The sequence below is a fragment of the Pipistrellus hanaki genome, assembly GCF_964339955.1.
Source record: "Pipistrellus hanaki genome assembly, chromosome: X".
NCBI classification, from domain to species: Eukaryota; Metazoa; Chordata; class Mammalia; order Chiroptera; family Vespertilionidae; genus Pipistrellus; species Pipistrellus hanaki.
Genome location: NC_140524.1, coordinates 68,107,495 through 68,127,584, shown reverse-complemented (window position 1 = coordinate 68,127,584; position 20,090 = coordinate 68,107,495). Strand labels below are relative to the sequence as shown.

General features: G+C 37.1%; 1 protein-coding gene across 2 annotated transcripts in view; it reads left to right on the top strand.

Annotated features, from left to right (window-relative positions):
- Nucleotides 1-20,090, top strand: part of OPHN1 (oligophrenin 1) — a 307,777-nt gene that overhangs the window by 166,982 nt on the left and 120,705 nt on the right. For both annotated transcript variants that reach the window (XM_084869543.1, XM_084869542.1), the window contains exons 13-15: nt 852-885; nt 1,407-1,469; nt 2,889-2,963. In XM_084869543.1, coding sequence (XP_084725669.1) covers nt 852-885; nt 1,407-1,469; nt 2,889-2,963 — 172 coding nt within the window. The remainder of the gene's footprint in view (nt 1-851; nt 886-1,406; nt 1,470-2,888; nt 2,964-20,090) is intronic.

The following is a 20,090-nucleotide window of genomic DNA, read 5'->3' as shown; positions in this document are numbered from 1 at the left end:
CTGGTAGTTCCAGTCATTATGGCGTTCTAGTCGCTGGCTTTATAGATAGATAAATGATAGATAGATAGATAGATAGATAGATAGATAGATTAATTGATTTGCAGGCCATACAAAATTGTCAACTTAAAAATTAGCCTGTTATATTTGGCCAAACATTTAATTAACTCACCCCTAATGTCTTGGCACGGCAGACTGAATAATTTTATGGGCCTTGTATGGCTGCTAGGCTTGAAGGAACATATCTAATTCTCATCATTTTAGATGTGTGAATTTTGAAGTCTAGAGAATGAAAAGGATATGCTCTAGATTTCATAATGAGGTAGAACCAGTGCTAGACTTGAAGAGTCAAGAATCTCTTCTTTGGTCTTTTCATAGCTATTAAAATGTATAGTTCAAGATGACGCAGAAAAATCTTGTCACTTCCTGGATCTCTTTCAGTTGGACACTTGTCTTTCCACAGAGAAACACCTATTAACCAGTCTTTGGGGATAGGGAGGCTGGTATTGGGAATGTTTAAATTTTACCATCACATGCCCATTACCCAGGTACGCATGAGAAATCCACTTCCTTTCTCTTATGCTCTCTTGCTCCATTGGAAAAACCCTCCAAGCTTTATCTAAATAAATGTCTAAGAGGGTCATAACTTTAGTTGCAGTGAGCAGTGTGAAATCCAATGTAATCTTCAGGGATTATTTCAGCTGTCTTCTAAAGATTTAGACAAAGATGATTCTGTTTAGCCCACTTTTCCTTCTTGTTAGAGTTGTTAATGGTTTTTATTTAATTTTATTAGCCATACTTACCTATAATGATTCACTACAGCTGTGGATCTTTCTGTTTCTCTTCTTTTGTAGATTTACCACAGCCCCATAACGAAACAGGAAGAAAGTGAGTCAAATTGCTGATCTACTGATGTTATAAACTGCCATTTGTCTTATTCATAGTAAATGATGTCATCAATGATATGTAATATTGATGCAAGTGTGTTTATGGATGTCACTCTGTGGAATGAAATTAATACCTATTTTGAAAAAAAAATTGTCCTTTGAGGAAGTCACTTTATCTTTGCTTATGGTGGGTATAGCAATAGTGATATAAAAAGCACATTATATCCTTCTTGTTCTAAACACATAGAAATTGTGTCCATTTCCAGCCTGACATTTCACATTAGTTGTTGTTCATGCCTAAAGCAGACATAATGCAAAGGACTAACTAAAAGCATTTTGTGTTATAAAGAGTAAAAACTCTTACCCCCCACCCATGAAAAGGACCTTTCTAGTTACGATGATTGGATATGACCAGTCAAACCCCTAATTCTCTATGCAATATCTTAGCAAGATAACTGAATGCTTGGTAGGTGAAGTTTGTGTACATCAACATCTAACTCTGTTTTTCTTTACTCGAAACAGTGGAGCTGAATGAAGTAGGCTTCAAGTTTGTTAGAAAATGCATCAATGTCATTGAGACAAAAGGTAAGGTAATAAACCATAAGCTTGGTATTGCTTGAATATAGCCAATGTGAATTTATCCTGGGCAATTTCTCGAAAGTAGCAATGATGTAATCAATTGTTCAGGACCAATTACTGTTTATAAACACTGAACACTAACACAGTTTGTATAATTTCAGTGATTTCCAAACCAGTGATACACAAGCATATTTGGGTAATTTGTGGTTTCCTGCTTTTTTAAGAGAATGATCTTTAAATGGCTTTTAAAGTATTCCTAAATACTACCTGGCACTCCTCAAGTAGGACTGTGATGATAGTCCTAAATAAACAAGAGTTCAGTTTGTGCCAGAATAGATATTGGTTTAAAAATTGATGGATGCAAAACCAAATTCAGACAAATGTGGAATAAACATTTTTTCAGGTTGATGATATTCTCAAGTTTCTCTCTCATAATATTTAGAAACTAGAGGCCCGGGGCATGAATTTCATGTACTAGGAGATGGGCCAGTGCCCTCTCACAATCCACAATCTAGGAGCCCCATGATCCATCGCCCCAAAGAGGTAGGCCCTGCCCACCCACCTAGTTTGGGTTCCGTGATATGTCACCCACTCAGGGGGAGGCCCTGTCCACCCACCACAGCCCGCTGGTCAGTGGCTTGGGCCTCCCTTTTTGGGGCAATTGTGGAGCCTCCCGATTGATTGATCACCCCGCTGGCGAGTGGCCTAGGCCTCCTTCTACAGGGTGGTCATGGGGCAATGGCCAGGCCCCTGACCAATGGCATTGCACCTGCTTTCGTTGGCCTGTCGCCAGTGGGTTTCATAGCGTGGATGACTGGGAGGTCATCCGGATGGTCATTCTGCTGTTTGGTCATTCAGTCGATTTGCATGTTATGCTTTTATTATTATACAATAGATTATTATAAATGGGTCAGTGTACTGTATGACCAGTCTATTTTTTTTCTTTGAAATGTTGCTTCAGTCCTCTCCATGCATAAAATGGCCTTTTATTTTTCATCTGCCATACTCCAACCCTCTCTTCCTTTCTGTCACTGCTCAGGGATCTCTTGAAGGTTGACATTGCTTTATTTTATTTTATTTTATTTTTCAATTAGATTCTAGTTCCTTTCCAAGATGGTAGCACCATTCTCAATCTTCTGCTGCTACACCCCTAAGCAAATTATTCTTTTTACTATAGTGTATGTTCACTTCTGTTCAAATTAATGAGGGCTTGATACAATCCGAATGAAAGTATGAAGATAATAATTTCTAGAGATGCTTGAGGATTGTTCCCCTATTTTTGGAGAGGTCTGGAGAGCTTGGAGAGAATAGGGTAATCCTTTCCTGTTTGAACTGACTCCAGTGTGTAAGTACCTACTTTTTTTACCCTGAGGTAAATGAAAGCTCTAGCTGTATAAACAAATCTGACCTGATTTTCTTTCCTAGGGATCAAGACAGAGGGATTGTACCGAACCGTGGGCAGCAATATTCAAGTTCAGAAGCTGCTGAATGCCTTTTTTGGTAACAATTTTAATTCCATAATTTTTATTTATTGTTGTTTATGTATTAGGAAGTATGACTGTAAGAAAAAGGAGACATTGCTAAAGAGGTTGTAGAATTTTTTTAAAAAGGAGATATTTCCAAAGGTAAAATGTACACATATTTTTCTACATTGGGTCAGAGACAATCTTGCCTTGGGAGAAATGACTGGCATCTCTCCTTCCTCATATCTTATTTACTCCTCAAACCCTTTGCAATTTGGCTTCTTCCTCAACCTCTCCATTGGAACTACTTCGACCAGGCTTAAAAGGTATATTATGTTTGGATTCCATTCTCTTCTCTTTTTGTGTGTGTATCTATTATAGGTTTTTGGTTTTTTGTTACCATGAGATTCATATATAACAACCTATGTATATAGAATTTTATTTTAAGTTGATTGTTGCTTATGTATGACAACATTCTGAAAGTATCAAATATTTTACTCCTGTACCATGTTTTATGTTTTTTTATGTCATATTTTGCATCTTTTTGTGTGTCTTTTAGTAATTATTGTAGATATAGGTAATTTTTATTACTTTTCTCTTTTACTTTTTATATTAGCTTTATAAGTTATTAACTAACTACCTTTAATATATTTTGGCCTTTACCATTGGTGATTTTCTCTTTTATGAATTTTATAATTTATAGTTTTAGCCTTTTCTTTTCTGCTTAAAGAATTCCCTTTAACATTTCTTATAATGTCAGTTTATTGTTGCAGAATGCTTCTAGCTTTTGCTTACCTGTCTTTCAATTAATTCTGAATGGTAGCCTTGCCAGATATAGTAGCCTTGGATGGAAATTCCCACCCCCCCCTTTCATCACTTAGAATATATTGTGTTATCCTCTGTGGCCTGGAAAATTTCTGCTGAAAAATCAGTTTTTACTCTTATAGAAGCTACTTTATATGTTACTGGTTGTTTCTCTCTTGCTCTTTTTAAGGTCCTCCCTATAAAACTTTTTAACAAACTTTTTATTGAATTTATTGGAGTGACATTGGTTACAAAATTATAGAGGTTTCTGGGGTATAGTTCTATAATACATCATCTGTGTGTTGTATGATGTGTTCACCATCCCAAGTCAAGTCTTCTTCCATCACCATTTATCTCCCCTTACCCTCTGCTACCTCCCCCACATCCTTTCCCTCTGTTAATCAGTTCACAGTAAACCTTTGATTTTGAGGACCTCAATTTAATGGACTTTGGATTTAACAGGCAGAATTTCCAGTCTGTATGCCATATGTAAAAATTAACAACCTGTTAATTTTAAAATGCTTTTGAATAAGATTTGCTTATAATTAAATTAACAGGTAATTCTTTGTTATTAATTCACTGTTATTTTTGACAAATTTTAGTGAATAGGCAATATATCTAACATGTTTTCTCTAAGAAAAAAAGACTAGTAATTTTGCTGACATAAATATTTCATATCTACAACTATAGTCTACATATTTAAATCCAAGTCACCACTCATAAACAATGTTTGAGGAATGCTTAGCACGTGATCATGCCGCATCTTGAGGTAACTGGTTCTGTTTTTGCATGCCTACAATGTTCCCATGTGCACTAAGCCATGTCTCAGCGCTGTTCATTTGTTTATTCGGGTGACTGGTGAATGCATGCATTTACTATACCTATTCAGTATAAATTTAAAATTACAGTAATACAACTAGAAAACTCTTCTGTGAAATTAAAGTTTTTGTACATACACTTAATTTTAATTACACAAATGTTTCTACATAAGTAAAAACAGGTAAACTAATTTGTCATTTTTTTAACATATGCATTTGGAAAACCTACTTTCAGCTTCAACTGACACCCCCTTGCTCAAATTAATCCATTATATCAATGTTTTACTGTACTGTTATTTTCTCTTAATTCCTTCACCTTTTTCACACATCCCTGTATCACCTATTCCCTGTGACAGCTGTCAGTCTGTTCTTTGTATCTATGAGACTGTTTCTACTTTGTTAGTTAATTTTGTTTATTAGATTCCACATATAAGTAAGATCATGTATACTTGTCTTTCTCTGACTGGCCTATTTCACTCAACATAATAATCTTCAGGCCCATCCATGCTGTCACAAAGGATAAGGTTTCCTTCTTTTTATGGCTGTGTAGTATTCCATTGTGTAAATGTACCAAAGGTTTTTTATCCTCTCACCTACTTATGGACACTTGGAATATTTTTAACTTTTGGCATTTAAATTATGATGTGTTTTGGTGTGGGCCTTTTTTGGTTCATTTTTTTTGGGAATTTCTGTAGTTCTTCAACTTGGATGTCTCTTTCACAGATTAGGGAAGTTTTAATCTTTTATTTCTTTTTTCCCTCTAAATATGTTATTGATTTTAGAGAATGAGGAAGGGAGTGGGAGAGAGAAACATTGATGAAAGAGAAACATCGATCAGCTGCTCCCTGCATGCATCCTTCTGGGTATCGAGCCCTCAACCCAGGCATGTGTCCTGACCAGGAATCGAACCAGTGACCTCTTGGTACGTGGAATAATGCTCAACCAACTGAGCCACACCAGGCAGGGCAACTTTTATTTCTTCAAACAGGTTTTCTGTCCCTTTCTCTCTTCTTTCTGGGATCCCTATAATATGAATGTTAGTTCAGTTGATGGCCCAGACGTGCCTTAAACTAACCCCATTTTAAAAATTATTATTTTCTGTTTACTGTTAGGATTGGGTGATTTCCACTGCTGTACTCTGCCTTCCAGACCAGTGAATATTCTTTTTTGCATCATCTAATCTACTGTTGATTCACACTAGTGTAATTTTCAACTCAGTTTTGTATTCTTCAGTCTCATTTGATCCTTTTCTATAGTATTTATTATCTTTTTGTTGAAGTTATTACTGTGTTCTTCCTTGTTGAATTTGGTGAACACTTTTAAAATCATGACTTTGAACTCTTTATATGGTAGATTGAATGTCTTTATTTTGTTTAGTTATTTTTCTTGTTTTTGTCATGAACTTTCATGTGGAACATATTCCTTTATCTCTTCATTTTACCTAAGTGCACTTGTTTTTGTGTATTAGGTAGATACATTACATTTTCCATTCTTGAAAGAGTAGCCTTATGTAGAAGATCTCCTGTGGTACCCAGTGGCACAATCTTCCCTGGTCTCCAGAGTCATGTGCTACAGGGGTTTCCCTTGTATAGGTTGTGTCCACTCACCTATTATAATCTGACTAGATTTTTGCAAGAATAGGGCTTCCTTGGACCTATTCCTGCAAGAATAAGGTTTTCTGTGTCTGTCTCCACCACCCCACTTGCTTCCCTCACTTCTCTGCTGCTCCGCCTGCTTTCCTCTGCCCTGCTTGCTTTTCTCCCATCTCCGCCCCCCGCTTGCTTCTCTGCAGCATCGCTGTCTTCTGTGGCGCTTGGCTTTCTTCTATGCTATCTTCAGTCTTCTCTCTGTGCCTGGATATGCAAATCAACTGCCATCTTGGTTGGGTTAATTTGCATACTCATGCCTGATTGGCTGGTGGGCATGGCTTGTGGGCATAGGGAGGTATGGTCAATTTTCATGTTTATCTTTTATTAGATAGGATGTGATTTCTGGGACATGCTGGTGGGAAGGGTTTGGCCCCCAAATCTACTGGCTATGAGGTTCAGCCTCAACACTTGTCAATATGCAGGTGGGCAGGACACATCCCTGGCCTAGCTGTCTGTGAGGTCTGGCTATGACTGCTGTGGGTACACTGTTGGGTAGGGTTAGCCTCTGGCGTCTGGCCTGATTGTCTATAAGGCCCAGCCACAACCGCTGCCTGTGTTCTGATGGGTGGGGCTATCTCCCACCCTGGATGTCTGAGGTCTGGCTGTGGCTGCTGTGGGAACACTGGTGTGTAGGTCAGAACTCTGGTGGGTTTTACCACAACGGCTTTGGCACACTTATGTGAGCAATAGGTCTTCATTGCTGCTGGCTGGAAGGCTTGGCCTTGACTACTGAGAATGCTTTGGTGTGTGGGGGTTTGCTCCTAAAATGGGAGCCACTTTAGAGAGAGTACTGATACCATCTGAGGCCATCTACTTGGTGTGGTGGTGCAGGACCTGCTTTGAAGGGCTCTGATGCTATCTGAGCCCATCCCCTCAATTATGACATGGTGAGGGCCATTTTTGAGAGATACTAGTGCCTGTTGAATCTGCATGCTGGGTGTAGGTCTGGAGATGTTTTGGGTGAGTTTTGGTATAGGCTGAGGGTGTCTGCTTTTTTGTGATAGAGTGGGAACCACTTTGGAGGGCTGTAAGTTGGGGTAGGCAGGTTGAGTGGGCAGCTTCTCTAAAACACCAGTCTGGGGTAAACAGCATTAACAAGGTTAATTGAGAATGTCAAAAATGGCACCTCTCAGCTAGGTGGAAGAAAATTTTTTTAAATGGTACATAGATAGCACTTGTATTTGTTTTTGTAATTTGTGGACAAAAACTACATAGAGGTGCTAAAAATAAAGCCTCTTTTGCAACCCAGAATTCATTGTTCAGTATGAGTTTTGATACATATAAGAAGAAACATTATAAAAAAAAAAATAGAAATGGTACCTGCAAGTACTTCCATCCCTATAGAAAATTCCAACATATATCTGCTCTTCCAGCTCTTGTCTTAAGATTGATCAATGTATCTCCTTCACATAGGACCTAGGCATTTTTTAGACTGGTGCATCTCTGTGCTGGGAGTCATTGTGAGGGATTTTGTGTATAAGTTCATTTTAAAACTATATTTTTAGCCTTAGCTGGTTTGGCTCAGTGGATAGAGCATTGTCCAGTGGACTGAAGGGTCCCAGTTTCAATTCCAGTCAAGGGCACATGCCCAGGTTGTACACTCGATCCCCAGTGAGGCATGTGCAGGAGGCAGCCAATCAATCATTCTCTTTAATCATTGGTATTTCTATCTCTTTTACCCCTCTCCCTTTCTCTCTGAAATCAATAAAAATATATTTTAGAAAACCACAGAAGTATATTTTTTTATTAATTTTATAGAGAAGAGGGGAGAGGGAGAGAGAGAAACATCAATGATGAGAGAAAATAATTGATCAGCTGCCTCCTGCACACCCCCTATTGAGGATTGAGCCCACAACCTAGGCATGCATCCAGGCTGGGAATTGAATGCTGACCTCTTGGTTCCTGGGTCAACACTCAGCCACTGAGCAACATTGGCTGGGCTGTGCTTGGGTTCTTTAAGAGATGAGTCTCAGTTTCCTACAGCTCTTCAGCTCTCCCAAATGTAAGCTCCACTGATTTTTATAACTAGACTAGAGGCCTGATATATGAAATTCATGCAAGAGTAGGCCTTCCTTTCTTCAGCTGCTGGCACCGGCTTCCCTCTGGCACTTGGTACCCAGGCTTCCCTTGCAGCCCCAGCTTCACCTGGAAGGACGTCTGGTCTAATTAACATATTATTATTATAGAGATAATAATATAGCTTTTATTAGTATAGAGAATATGGGTACTTCTTTCCCTGATGTGGATGTGCTGCCCTTAGGAGCCCATGTAGGGTTCAGATCTCTAACTCCTAAGGATAGACCTCTACAGTTGTGATATCCCTATTACTTTGGGTCATCACACTGTGAGTGTGGGTCCTAACTAGACTATATCTCTGCCCTTCTTACCCATCTGGATGTGGCTTTTTCTTTATATTAGTTATGGAAAAATATGTTCTGCTAATCTTCAGGTAGTTCACAGTGATAGTTGTTCTATATCTAGTTGTAGTTTGTTTTTTTTTTTTGATTGTTTTGTTTTTGTGTGTGTGTGTGTTATGGGAAGAGGTGAGCTCAGGATCATCCTAATACTCCATCTTGACCCTGATTTCCTGTCTGTCCTTTTGCTTGATTAAGGGAAGAATACACATTCTTTATTCTTTGAACAATATAAGTCAATTTCTCATTTGGTCACCATTTGTTTGTTACAAAGCAGCTGAACTATTTGTTGAGACCTGGTGTTTGGGCAATCAATTATGAGGATTTCTAGATATTGAACTAATGGCATCCTGCGTGGCATATGGAGCAGCAACCTCATGCATGAATGTTCCCCATACATGATATGTTGTCTTAATTTGTTTGAAGTTCTAATCAAGATTGTTGTCTGAATTCAGCTTGCAGGGCTTTGGGAAGTTGGCAGTTTTTGTCCTTAGTGATGACAAGTCAGGAGTCTGGGAAAAACTGGAAATGTTAGTTTGGGGAGTTGGAATCAAATATCGAAGGAAACTAGAATAATTAAGAATTTGGTAGGCACTGACAAAATGTAATTACCAAGAGGGTAAAGGCAGTTCAAAGACAATAAACAGAATAAGAATCTAATGATCCTTAAAGGTGTACTATAGTTTTCCATTGAAACATAAATGTCTCTAATGACAAGTCACCCCCCTTTTTGAATCCTCTTTACATTATAAGTCTAGCCTCATTAGATTTGACATGATTATTTAAATAAGTGCAACAAAAATGGTAATTGACTACATATGTATGCTTTGCAGGAGCTTTCCATAAGGAATCCCAAATTATGTGGATACCGAATTTTCCTAGCTCCATTTGTTGAAAATACTGTCCTTTTCCCATTGAAGGGTGCCCTTACAAAAAAATCATTTCACCATATATGGGGAGATTTATTTCTGGTATCTCTGTTTTGTTCCATTAGTTTATGTCTCTTTATGCTGCTATGACACCTCTCCCAATAGTTACATTTTTTTAAATCTTGTGTTGATAACTTTTAATACATACTCTCTTAGTTACCACTGTGTTTTGATTACTGTAGCTTTGTAAAGGACAAATAATTAAGGGGGTGATTTTATGCAGTCTGTTGCAATGGGAAAAACCTTATTAATGGGATGCATCTCATGTAAGAGGAATGAAATTTGATGTTTTATAGAAGCAGGTAAGAAGGAGAGTTATCATGTGTTTTACATGAGTCATATGAAAAGATTGAGATTTGTCTTATAAGTGAGGGCAAGGTGGTCCTTTGAAGTTAGTTGTTTCTCACAACCAAAAAGATGGGGAGAATTCTAAACCTTCTCTGTCTCCTTGTTGCACAGGGTTCAGGTAAAGTTCACCCTTTGTCATGTAGTTAAGTAAACTCCTTTTCTTGCCAAGATTTGGTTAAAATATTATCCTGGATTTTGAATAGAAAATAATTAGGTTATTTTTTTTTATTTAGATATTTAAATAGGAAAATTCTATTGGTGTAAATAGTTTCTTTTTTTTTTTTTTTTTTTTTTTTTTTTTTTTTTTTTTTTAGTATGCTACAGTTTATTTTTTCCAGCCAACTAAATTAAACATAACCTAATGTGTACTCAAGTTACTCTTTGCCTTCCAAAATAATACTTTGTATGTGACTTAGAAGACAGTTTCTGTGTACTTAGGGAACATAATTGTTAGGTTTACAGTATAAAGTTTATTCTTAAATCTCTTTCTCCATTGATATTGGTAAAACAATCTCACATATAATAATGATTATATCCCTACTATGTAAAAGAAATTTTCTATTTTTTTCACACAATTCTGAATATTTTAGTTTCTTGAGATTTTAGATGAACCATTCCAAAACTGGCCTTACATTTAAAAAATATATATCTTTTTATTGATTTTAGTAAGGAAGGGGGGGCCAAGCCCAAAACCTGGGCAAGTACCCTTACCCCAAGTCAAACCATGACCTCTTGGTTCATAGGTTGACGCTAAACCACTGAGTCATGCTGGCTGGGCACTATTTTTATCATCCTAAATATTAAAGTTCTGTTCTATTATTTAGTCATTAATACTACTTTCTTGCTATCAGAAGTAGCTGACTGTTTTTTCTATTAAAAATATACTTTCTAATATATATATACATATATATATATATATGTATATATATATGTATATATATATGTATACACACACACACACACACACACACACTAATAAAAGATGCAAATTGACCGTACCTCTGTGACACCCACCAGGCAATCAGGAGTGAGTATGCAAAGTAACCCAACAAACATGGTGGGTTAATTTGCATATCCATGCCTGCAGGCTCCCAGGACCATTGCCAGGCAGGAGGCAAGGGCAGCAGTGCCAAGCCACACCCACAGGCTCCCGGGACCATCCCAGGCTTGGGAGGTGAGGGCAGGCTCCCGAGACCATTGTTGGGCCCCATGAGGTGAGGGCGTCAGTGCTGGTCATGCCCACAGGCTTCTGGGACCATCAGTGGGCCCTGGGAGATGAGGGTAGTGGTGCTGGTGGCACCAGGCCTAGCCTGCAGGCATGGAGAGCAGAACAGGAGAGCAGGTGGAGAGTGGGTAGCTTGTAGGGCATGGCTCCCTTGGTCGCTCCCAGCTTCCTCATCATAGCTGTGGAAACTGACAGCAGGGAGGAGGAAGTCCCACCCCCACAGAACTAGCCGTTGGTCAGACAGCTTTCAGCGGCCTGACAGCCGGGACTCTCATTCACCTGCATCTCATGCCATGACAGTAGAGAGGTGGGACAATGTCTAAAGAACAAACGTTGATACAACGTAGCTCTGCAGCCAAAAATGCCGGCATTATCGACAAAAAATGTCTGAAGAGCAACGTATGTCTGATCTTGAAAGAAGGTGGTACCTGCAACATAATGTGTCTGAAGAGCAGCTATTGGAAAAAAGGCTCTCTGAAGCTAAAAAACACCGGCATCATGGACAGAATGTCTAAAGACCAACTTACCTTTGAAGTTGAAAGAAGGTGATGGTGATGACAGAATATGTCCAGAGAACAGTCATCAACAAATACTACCAATACTGGTAGGAACTGCCTTCTCAGTGAAAATGGAATACATGAGGATGCAATTCTTGAACATAGTTGTGGTGGAGTGACTGTTAGATGTGAGTTTTGCCTACCACTAAATTTCTCTAATGAAAAACCTTCCAATGGGAAATGTACTTGATGTTATAGCAAAGGGTAAGTCTGTCCAAATGATATACATTTTCCAGATTACCCGGCATATTTAAAAAGATTAATGACAAACGAAGATTCTGACAGGAAAAATTTCATGGAAAATATTCGTTCCATAAATAGATCTTTTGCTTTTGCATCCATGGGTGCAAATATTGCATTGCCATTAGGATATGAGCCATACTTTTTTAGAATACACAGACAAGTTTATCACCTTACTGGAACTTTACATTCTTTGGATGGTGTTTTTCAGAAGTTTGCTCAACTCTATATTTTGGATACAACTGAAGCTACAAGTAAAAGATTAGCAATGCCAGAAAACCAAGGCTGCTCAGAGAGACTCATGATCAACATCAACAACCTCATGCATGAAATAAATGAATAAACAAAATCATACAAGATGCTACATGAGATAGAAAAATAAAGCCCAATCTGAAGTAGAAACAAAAGGTATTGTTCCCACAGAAGTAAAAATGGCAATTAAATACAACTGTAACAGTGACCCAGGTAGATATAATTCTCCCTGTGTAATCCAGGTTGCTATCAAATTCAGAAATGAAGATGGAGAACCTCCTTTTGAAAGGGACTTTCTCATTCATTGTAAACTATATTCCAATAATTCAAATGCCACTAAAACAAATCAGTATCTTATTTCCTACATTAGATGCAATGACATATCCTATTCTTTTCCCACATGGTAAAAAAGGCTGGGGAATGAATATTGCATTAACACTCAGAGACAACAGTGTAATTGACAACAACACTACTTACATTTGCTACAAAATGTAAGGATACGAGTCACACAAATGCAATATTATGGATTTCATTTTTCTGTGCGGGGCATGTTAAATCTATTTTAAATGCAGGAAAATTAACAGTTTATTGCGGATTAATATTAAAAAATGAAGGCCAATCAGATAAATTTCATTAAAGCAAACCAATCTAAGTTGAGAGTTGAAAAATATAGTGGTTTGATGGATTATCTCAAATCTAGATCTGAAAATGACAATGTGCTGATTGGTAAAATGATAATACTTCCATCTGGGTAGACCCAGAAATATGCAGCAGCGATATCAGGATGCTATGGCAATTGTAACGAAGTATGGGAAGCCTGATTTATTCATAACCATGACATGCAACCCCAAATGGGCAGATATCGCAAACAATTTACAATGCTGGCAAAAAGTTGAAAACAGATCTGACTTGGTAGCCAGAATTTTTAACATTAACCTGAATGTTCTTTTAAATGATATATGTAAATTCCATTTATTTGGCAAAGTAATAGCTGAAATTCATGTCATTGAATTTCAGAAACATGGACTACCTCACTCTCACATATTATTGACATTAGATAGTGAGTCCTCATTATGTTCATAAGATGACATTGACCATATAGTTAAGGCAGAAATTTCAGATGAGGACTGGTGTCCTCAACTTTTGCAAATTATAAAATCAAATATCAATATGTTACATGGGCCATGTGGAATACAAAATTAAAATAGTCCATCTATGGAAAATGGAAAATGTTCAAAGGGATATCCAAAAGAATTTCAAAATGCAACCATTGGAAATATTGATGAATATCCCAAATACAAACTAAGATCTGGTAGTACCATTTCTACTGGAAATAAAATTGTTGATAATACTTGAATTATCCCTTATAACCCATATTTGTGCCTCAAATATAACTGTCATATATATGTTGAAGCCTGTGAGTCAATTAAAAGTGTCAAATATCTATTTAAATACATCTATAAAGGGCATAATTGTGCAACTATTCAAATTTTTGAAAAAAAATATTATCAATCATGACAAAGTACAGGACTGCATTAACTCCAGGTATGTGAGTGCTCCTGAGGTTGTTTGGAGACCTTTTTGTAATGTGAATGTATGACCAGTCTCATGCAATCACAAGATTAGCTATGCATTTACCAAATGATTAGAATTTGTGTTTTCATGCCAATGATTTTGCTGAAGTTTTAGATAGGGCTAAAAATACATAACTCAACTTTGATGGCTTGTTTCTTATTGAGTAGAGAAGATTCTGATGCATGTAATTATTATTATTGGGAGATTCCACAGCATTATCTTATATAATAAAAGAGACACATGTAAATTGACCATACCTCCACTACGCTCACCAATCAATCAGGAGTGAGTATGCAAATTAACATGGCAAATATGGTGGGTTAATTTGCATACATAGGTGCCTGGTGGAGAGCAGAGCAGGAGAGGTTGTGGGGAGTGGAGTGGCTTGGGGAACTTGGCTCCCCAAGCTGCCAGACAGAGACCAGAAAGGGAGAGCTGGCGATTTCGAGGACTTGGCAGAGTGGGAGGCCTTGGGAAGGAGATAGAGCAGGAAGGGAAAACCCAGAGCATGGGGAGCACCAGGAATTCTGGGAATAGTAATTCTGATGACAGCCCCATGACCAGAAGCAGAAGCCCAGAGAGCAAGGAGCACCAGGAATGCTGGGAATCGTAGTTCTGATGGCAGATGAATCTCCTAGACACTAGAGCAAAGTGAGCCTGGAGCAAGTAATTGTTGAGGTGGGGGATGGAGGGAAAGTAAAGGTGAGAGACATAAGTAAAATCAGAGTGTCCAGGATAAATAAAAGGGAAGATATTCTAAAACTTTTAGTAAATCTCTACCAGTGCGCCAAAGAAAAAAAAGCCTCTATTATTCTGTGAGCAACAAACCAAACTGGGTTGGGGTCTCAGACAATTTGCTCATATAATTGCAAAGACAAACAGAAACTCCCTTATTGGAGATGGCTCCCCTGACGGCTCCCAGATTGGAGAGGTTGTAGGTGGGGCTGAGGGGCCCACCTCCAGTGCACGAATATTCATGTACCAATGCCCTATACACACACACACACACACACACACACACACATACACACTGTAATCTGGTCTCTCTCTCATATATATATATATATATATATATATATATATATATATATATATATATATATATATATATATATTTGAGGCCGAGTGCATAAATGCATGCATTGGTGGGGTCCAGCCAGCCTGGCCAGGGGGAGGGAACATAGATGGTTGGCCAGCCTGCCTGCTGGTTGAACTCCTGGTCGAGGGGATAATTTGTATACTAGACTTCTATTATATAGGATATACACTGAGTGGCCAGATTATTATGCATTATTATTATGCATTATTATGCATTCAGAGATCATAATAATCTGGCCACTCAGTGTGTGTGTGTGTGTGTGGGGGGGGGGGTGTGTATGAAGAAACCAAAACCACCTATTTTCATGTGGTTTTAATTTGTAATTCCCTGATGATTAGTGATGGTGAGTATCTTTTCATATGTCTATTGACAATCTGTATGTCCGCTTTGGAAAATATCTATTCAGGTCCTCTGCCCACTTAAGTTTTTAAAATAATATGTTTAATTGATTTTAGAGAGAGAGGAACAGAGATGGAGAGAGAGAGAGAAATATCTATGGGAGAGAGCAATATCGATTGGCTGCCTCCTGCATGCCCCTTACTGTGGATCAAGCCCACAACCTTGCATGTGCCCTGACTGGGAATTCAACTGGTGACCTCTTAGTTCATGGAGCAACACTCAACCACTGACCCACACCAGCCGGGCCTCTGCCCATATTTTAATTGGATTATTATTATTTTCCTTTTGAGTTGTCTAATTTCTTTATAAATTTTGAATATTAACCCCTTATCAATTGTATCATTGGCAAATATTTTCTTCCATTCAGTAGGTTATCTTTTACTTTTGTTGATTGTTTCATTTGCTATGCAAAAACATTTTAGTTTGTTATAGTCCCGTTTTCTTACTTTTTATTTTTATTTCCCTTGTCTGAGGAGATAGGTCAGAAAACAATATTTCTAAGAGAAATGTTAGTGATTTACTAATTAGTCAGAATGCCTAACCTCAAGAAATCAGCAAACAAATGCTGGTGAGGATTTGGGGAAAAAGTAACCTTCCTGAACTGTTGGTGGGAATGCAGACTGGTGCAGCCACGGTGGAAAACAGTTCTCAACAAATTAAAGATGGAATTGTCTTATGACCTAGCAATTCCACTTCTGGGAATATATATGAAGAAACCCAAAACACTAATTTGAAAAACTGTATGCATCCTATGTTCATTGTCATGTTCTTTACAATAGCCAAGATATTGAAGCAACCCAAAAGTCCATTGATAGATGAGCAGGTAAAAAAACAAAACAAAATGAAGTACATATATACAATGGAATATTACATGGCCATAAAAAAGAATGAAATCTTACCTTTTGCAACATCATGGATGGGTGTGGAGGGTATTATGCTACATGAAATAAGTCAGATGAAGATAAGTACCATATGATATCACTTATATGCAGAAATTTAAGGACAAAATAAACAAATGAAATAGAAACAGACTCATAGATACAGAGTAGACTGGAGTTTGCCGGAGGGGAGGATGGTTGGAAGACTGAGTGAAAAAGGTGAATGGATTAAGAAGTACAGATTGGTAGTTACAAAATAGGCATGGGGTTGTAAAATACAGCATAGGGAATGTAGCCAATAATATTGTATTAACTGTGTGGTGTGCTTTAGTTCATGATATGACATTTTAAAAAATGTACATGTAAGATCTATGTTTATTTCTCTCTCAATTAATTAGAGCTCAATTAAAAATGGGTGAAAAAGGTTCAAAGACAAAAGCTGTTCTGCTTTATTCTTAAAGAAAATAACATTCAATTCCCAGTTAGGGCAAATATTTAGGTTGCAGGTTAGGTCCCCAGGTTGGGTGCCAATGAAAGGCAATCAGTGAATATTTCTCTCTCACGTTGATGTTTCACTCTTTCTTTTCATTCCTCTCTCTAAAATGAATAAACATATCCTTGGGTGAGTTAAAAAAGTCCTAGAGTATAACCTACATATAAAAGTTTAATTTTGACCCCTTCTAAACATAATCCTATATCAGAAGTTTAGCATTGTTATGACTTATATCAGTACAGACTAGTTTTCTTTATTACTACTTTTTATATAAATAGAATCAAACATCTTTTGTGCCTGGAATCTTTCTTTCAACAAACAATAAGTTTGTAAGATTCATCTGTGTCATTATTATGGTTGGAATTTTCTCATTCTCATTGTTGTATACTATTCCAGGGTATTAATGTTTTATAGCATATTTATCCATTCTGTGTTAATAGACATTATTATTGTTTCCAGTTTGGGATTATTACAAATAGCACTGCTATGAAAATTCTTTTACATGCCTTTAAGGAGAACATACATGTGTGATATATATTATAGATATATCTAGGAGTAAAATTTATGGGTCGTGGAATATGTATATATTCAGGTTTTTAAAAACTTTGAGTTTTTTTTAATATAATAAAATCACTGATTTCAAGTGTACAACTCAATGATATTAATAACTTTGTTGAATGTTGTTCCTATACCTTAAATGAGTTATGACCATTTTCATTTCTGCAATAAGATCCTACACGTGCATTTATAGATAATATCTCCCAGTCCCAGGCAATCAGTAAACTCCTTTCTTCTCTATGAATGTTCCTTTTTTTGAAATGTTATTAAAATGAAATTATATGATATGTGGTTTGTACTGTCTGGCTTCTTTCACTTAGCATAATGTACCTCTGTATTAATATTTCAGGAATTTTTATTCCTGCATAGTAGACTATTGAAGTTGATGAGCAGTTGAGTTATTTCTTGTTTTGGGCTAGTTTCAGTATGTTGCTATGAATATTTATGTCAAAGCCTTTGTGTCCACATACATTTTCATTTCTCTTACATATGTAACCAGGAAAGCAAGTTCTGAGTCATACAGCAAATATATATTTAAGTCTTTTTTTATTCTTTAAGGCAGTGTTTACCAAACTTTTGGCATATGTGTACCCCTTCTATAATTTTCGTAACGCTGAGTACCCCTCGTACTCATGAGAACGTAGAATTAGGCGCAGCTAAGTACGGTGCAGTGCATATCCCCACCAAACTCCGGTGCAACGCGTACCCCCACCAAACTCTTCCCGTACCCCTGGGGGTACACGTACCACACTTTGGGAAACACTGCTTTAAGGTATTATAAATAGTAGTACACATGTCTCCTTTTTCCCCCCATTGACCTTCCACCGGCCTCTCCTACCCCTGGCACATGCCCTCACCCTCACCCCCAGTGTCAGGCATCCATTGGTTATGCTTATATGCATGCACACAAGTCCTTAGATTGATCTCTTACCTCCCATTACCCCTCAGCCTTCCCTCTGTAATTGGCAGCCTGTTCGATGCTTCTCTGCATTTGTATATATCTTTTTGTTTATCAAGTTATAATGTTCTTTATTATCTATAAATGAGTGAGATCATTTGGCATTTTTCTTTCCCTAACTGGCTTATTTCACTTAGAATAATGCTCTTCAGTTCCATCCATGCTGCTTCAAATGGTAAGAATTCCTTTTTTTTATAGTAGCATAGTATTCCATTATGTAGATGTACTATGGTTTTCTAATCCACTCATCTGCTGATAGGCATTTAGACTGTTTCCAAATCTTAGCTATAAATTGTGCTGCTATGAACATAGGGAGATATATATATATATATATATATATATATATATATATATATATATATAAATAATAAATTGTGCTGCCATGAACATAGGGGTATACACACACACACACACACACACACACACATATATCCTTTCAGAAAGGATATATATATATACATATATATCCTTTCTGAAAGGATATATATATATAAATATATATATGTATATATATACATACACACACACACACACACACACACACACACACACACACATATATATCCTTTCTGATTGGTGTTTCTTTTTCTTAGGATATATTCCTAGAAGTGGTGTTACTGGGTCAAAAGTCAGTTCCATTTTTAAATTTTTGAGGAAATGCCATACTGTTTTCCACAATGGCTGTACCAGTCTGCATTCCTACCAACAGTGAAGAAGGGTTCCTTTTTCTCCAAATCCTCTCCAGCACTTGTCCTTTGTTGATTTGTTAATGATAGCCATTCAGACAGGTGTGAGGTGGTACCTCGTTGTTTTGATTTGCATCTCTTGGGTGATTAGTGACTTTGAGCATGTTTTCATATGTCTCTTGGCTTTTCAAATGTCCTCTTTTGAAAAGTCTATTGATCCTTTTTTTAAAAAAAAATTAGATTGCTTATCTTACTTTGTTAAGTTGTAGGCCTTCCCTGTAAATGTTGAAGATCAAACCCTTATCGGAGATAACTTTGGCAAATATGTCTCCTATGCAGTAAGATGTCTTGTTGTTTTGATGATTTTTTTTTTTGCTGTACACAAGCTTTTTATTTTTATGTAGTCCCATTTGTTTATTTTCTCCTTAGTCTCTCTTCCCCTACGATCTGTGTCTGTTAAGATATTGCTACAACATATGTCTGCAATTTTGCTGCCTATGCAGTCTTGTAGGATTTCTATGGTTTCATGTCTTACATTCAAGTCCTTTAGCCATTTTGAGTTTGTTTTGTGTACTGTGTAATTTGGTGATCTAGTTTCTTTTTCTTTTTTTCTTTTTTTTTATCTGACCAAATTTCCCAGCACCATTTATTAAAGAGACTGTTTTGATTTTACTGTATGCTCTTGCCTCCTCTGTAAAATATTGAGTAAAATGGCTTGGGTCAATTTCTGGGTTCTCTATTCTTTTCCATTGGTCTATATGTCTGTTCTTATGCCAGTATTAGGCAGTTTTGAGGACCATGGCTTGGTAATATAGCTTGATGTCCAGTATTGTGGTTCCTCCAAATTTGTTCTTCTTTCTCAGGATAGCTGTGGCTATTCGGGGTCTTTTTTTTTTTTTATTCCTGATGAATTTTTGTAGAGTTTGTTCTTCATCTTTGAAATATACCATTGGTATTTTAATAGGTATTGCATTGAATCTATAGATTGCTTTAGGTAGTAAGGACATTTTAATGATGTTGATTCTATCAATGCATGAACATGGTATGTTGTTCTATTTGCTTATGTCTTCCTCTATCTCTTTTTTCAATGTCCTGTAGTTTTCTGAATACAGGTCTTTTATGTCATTAGTTAAGTTTATTCCTAGGTATCTTAATTTTTTTTGGTGCAATGTAAATGGGATTTTTTTTTTCATTTTTCTTTCTGAGAGTTCATTATTGGTGTTTAAAAAGGCCATAGATTTCTGGGTGTTAATTTTGTATCCTGATCAATTGCCAAATTCAT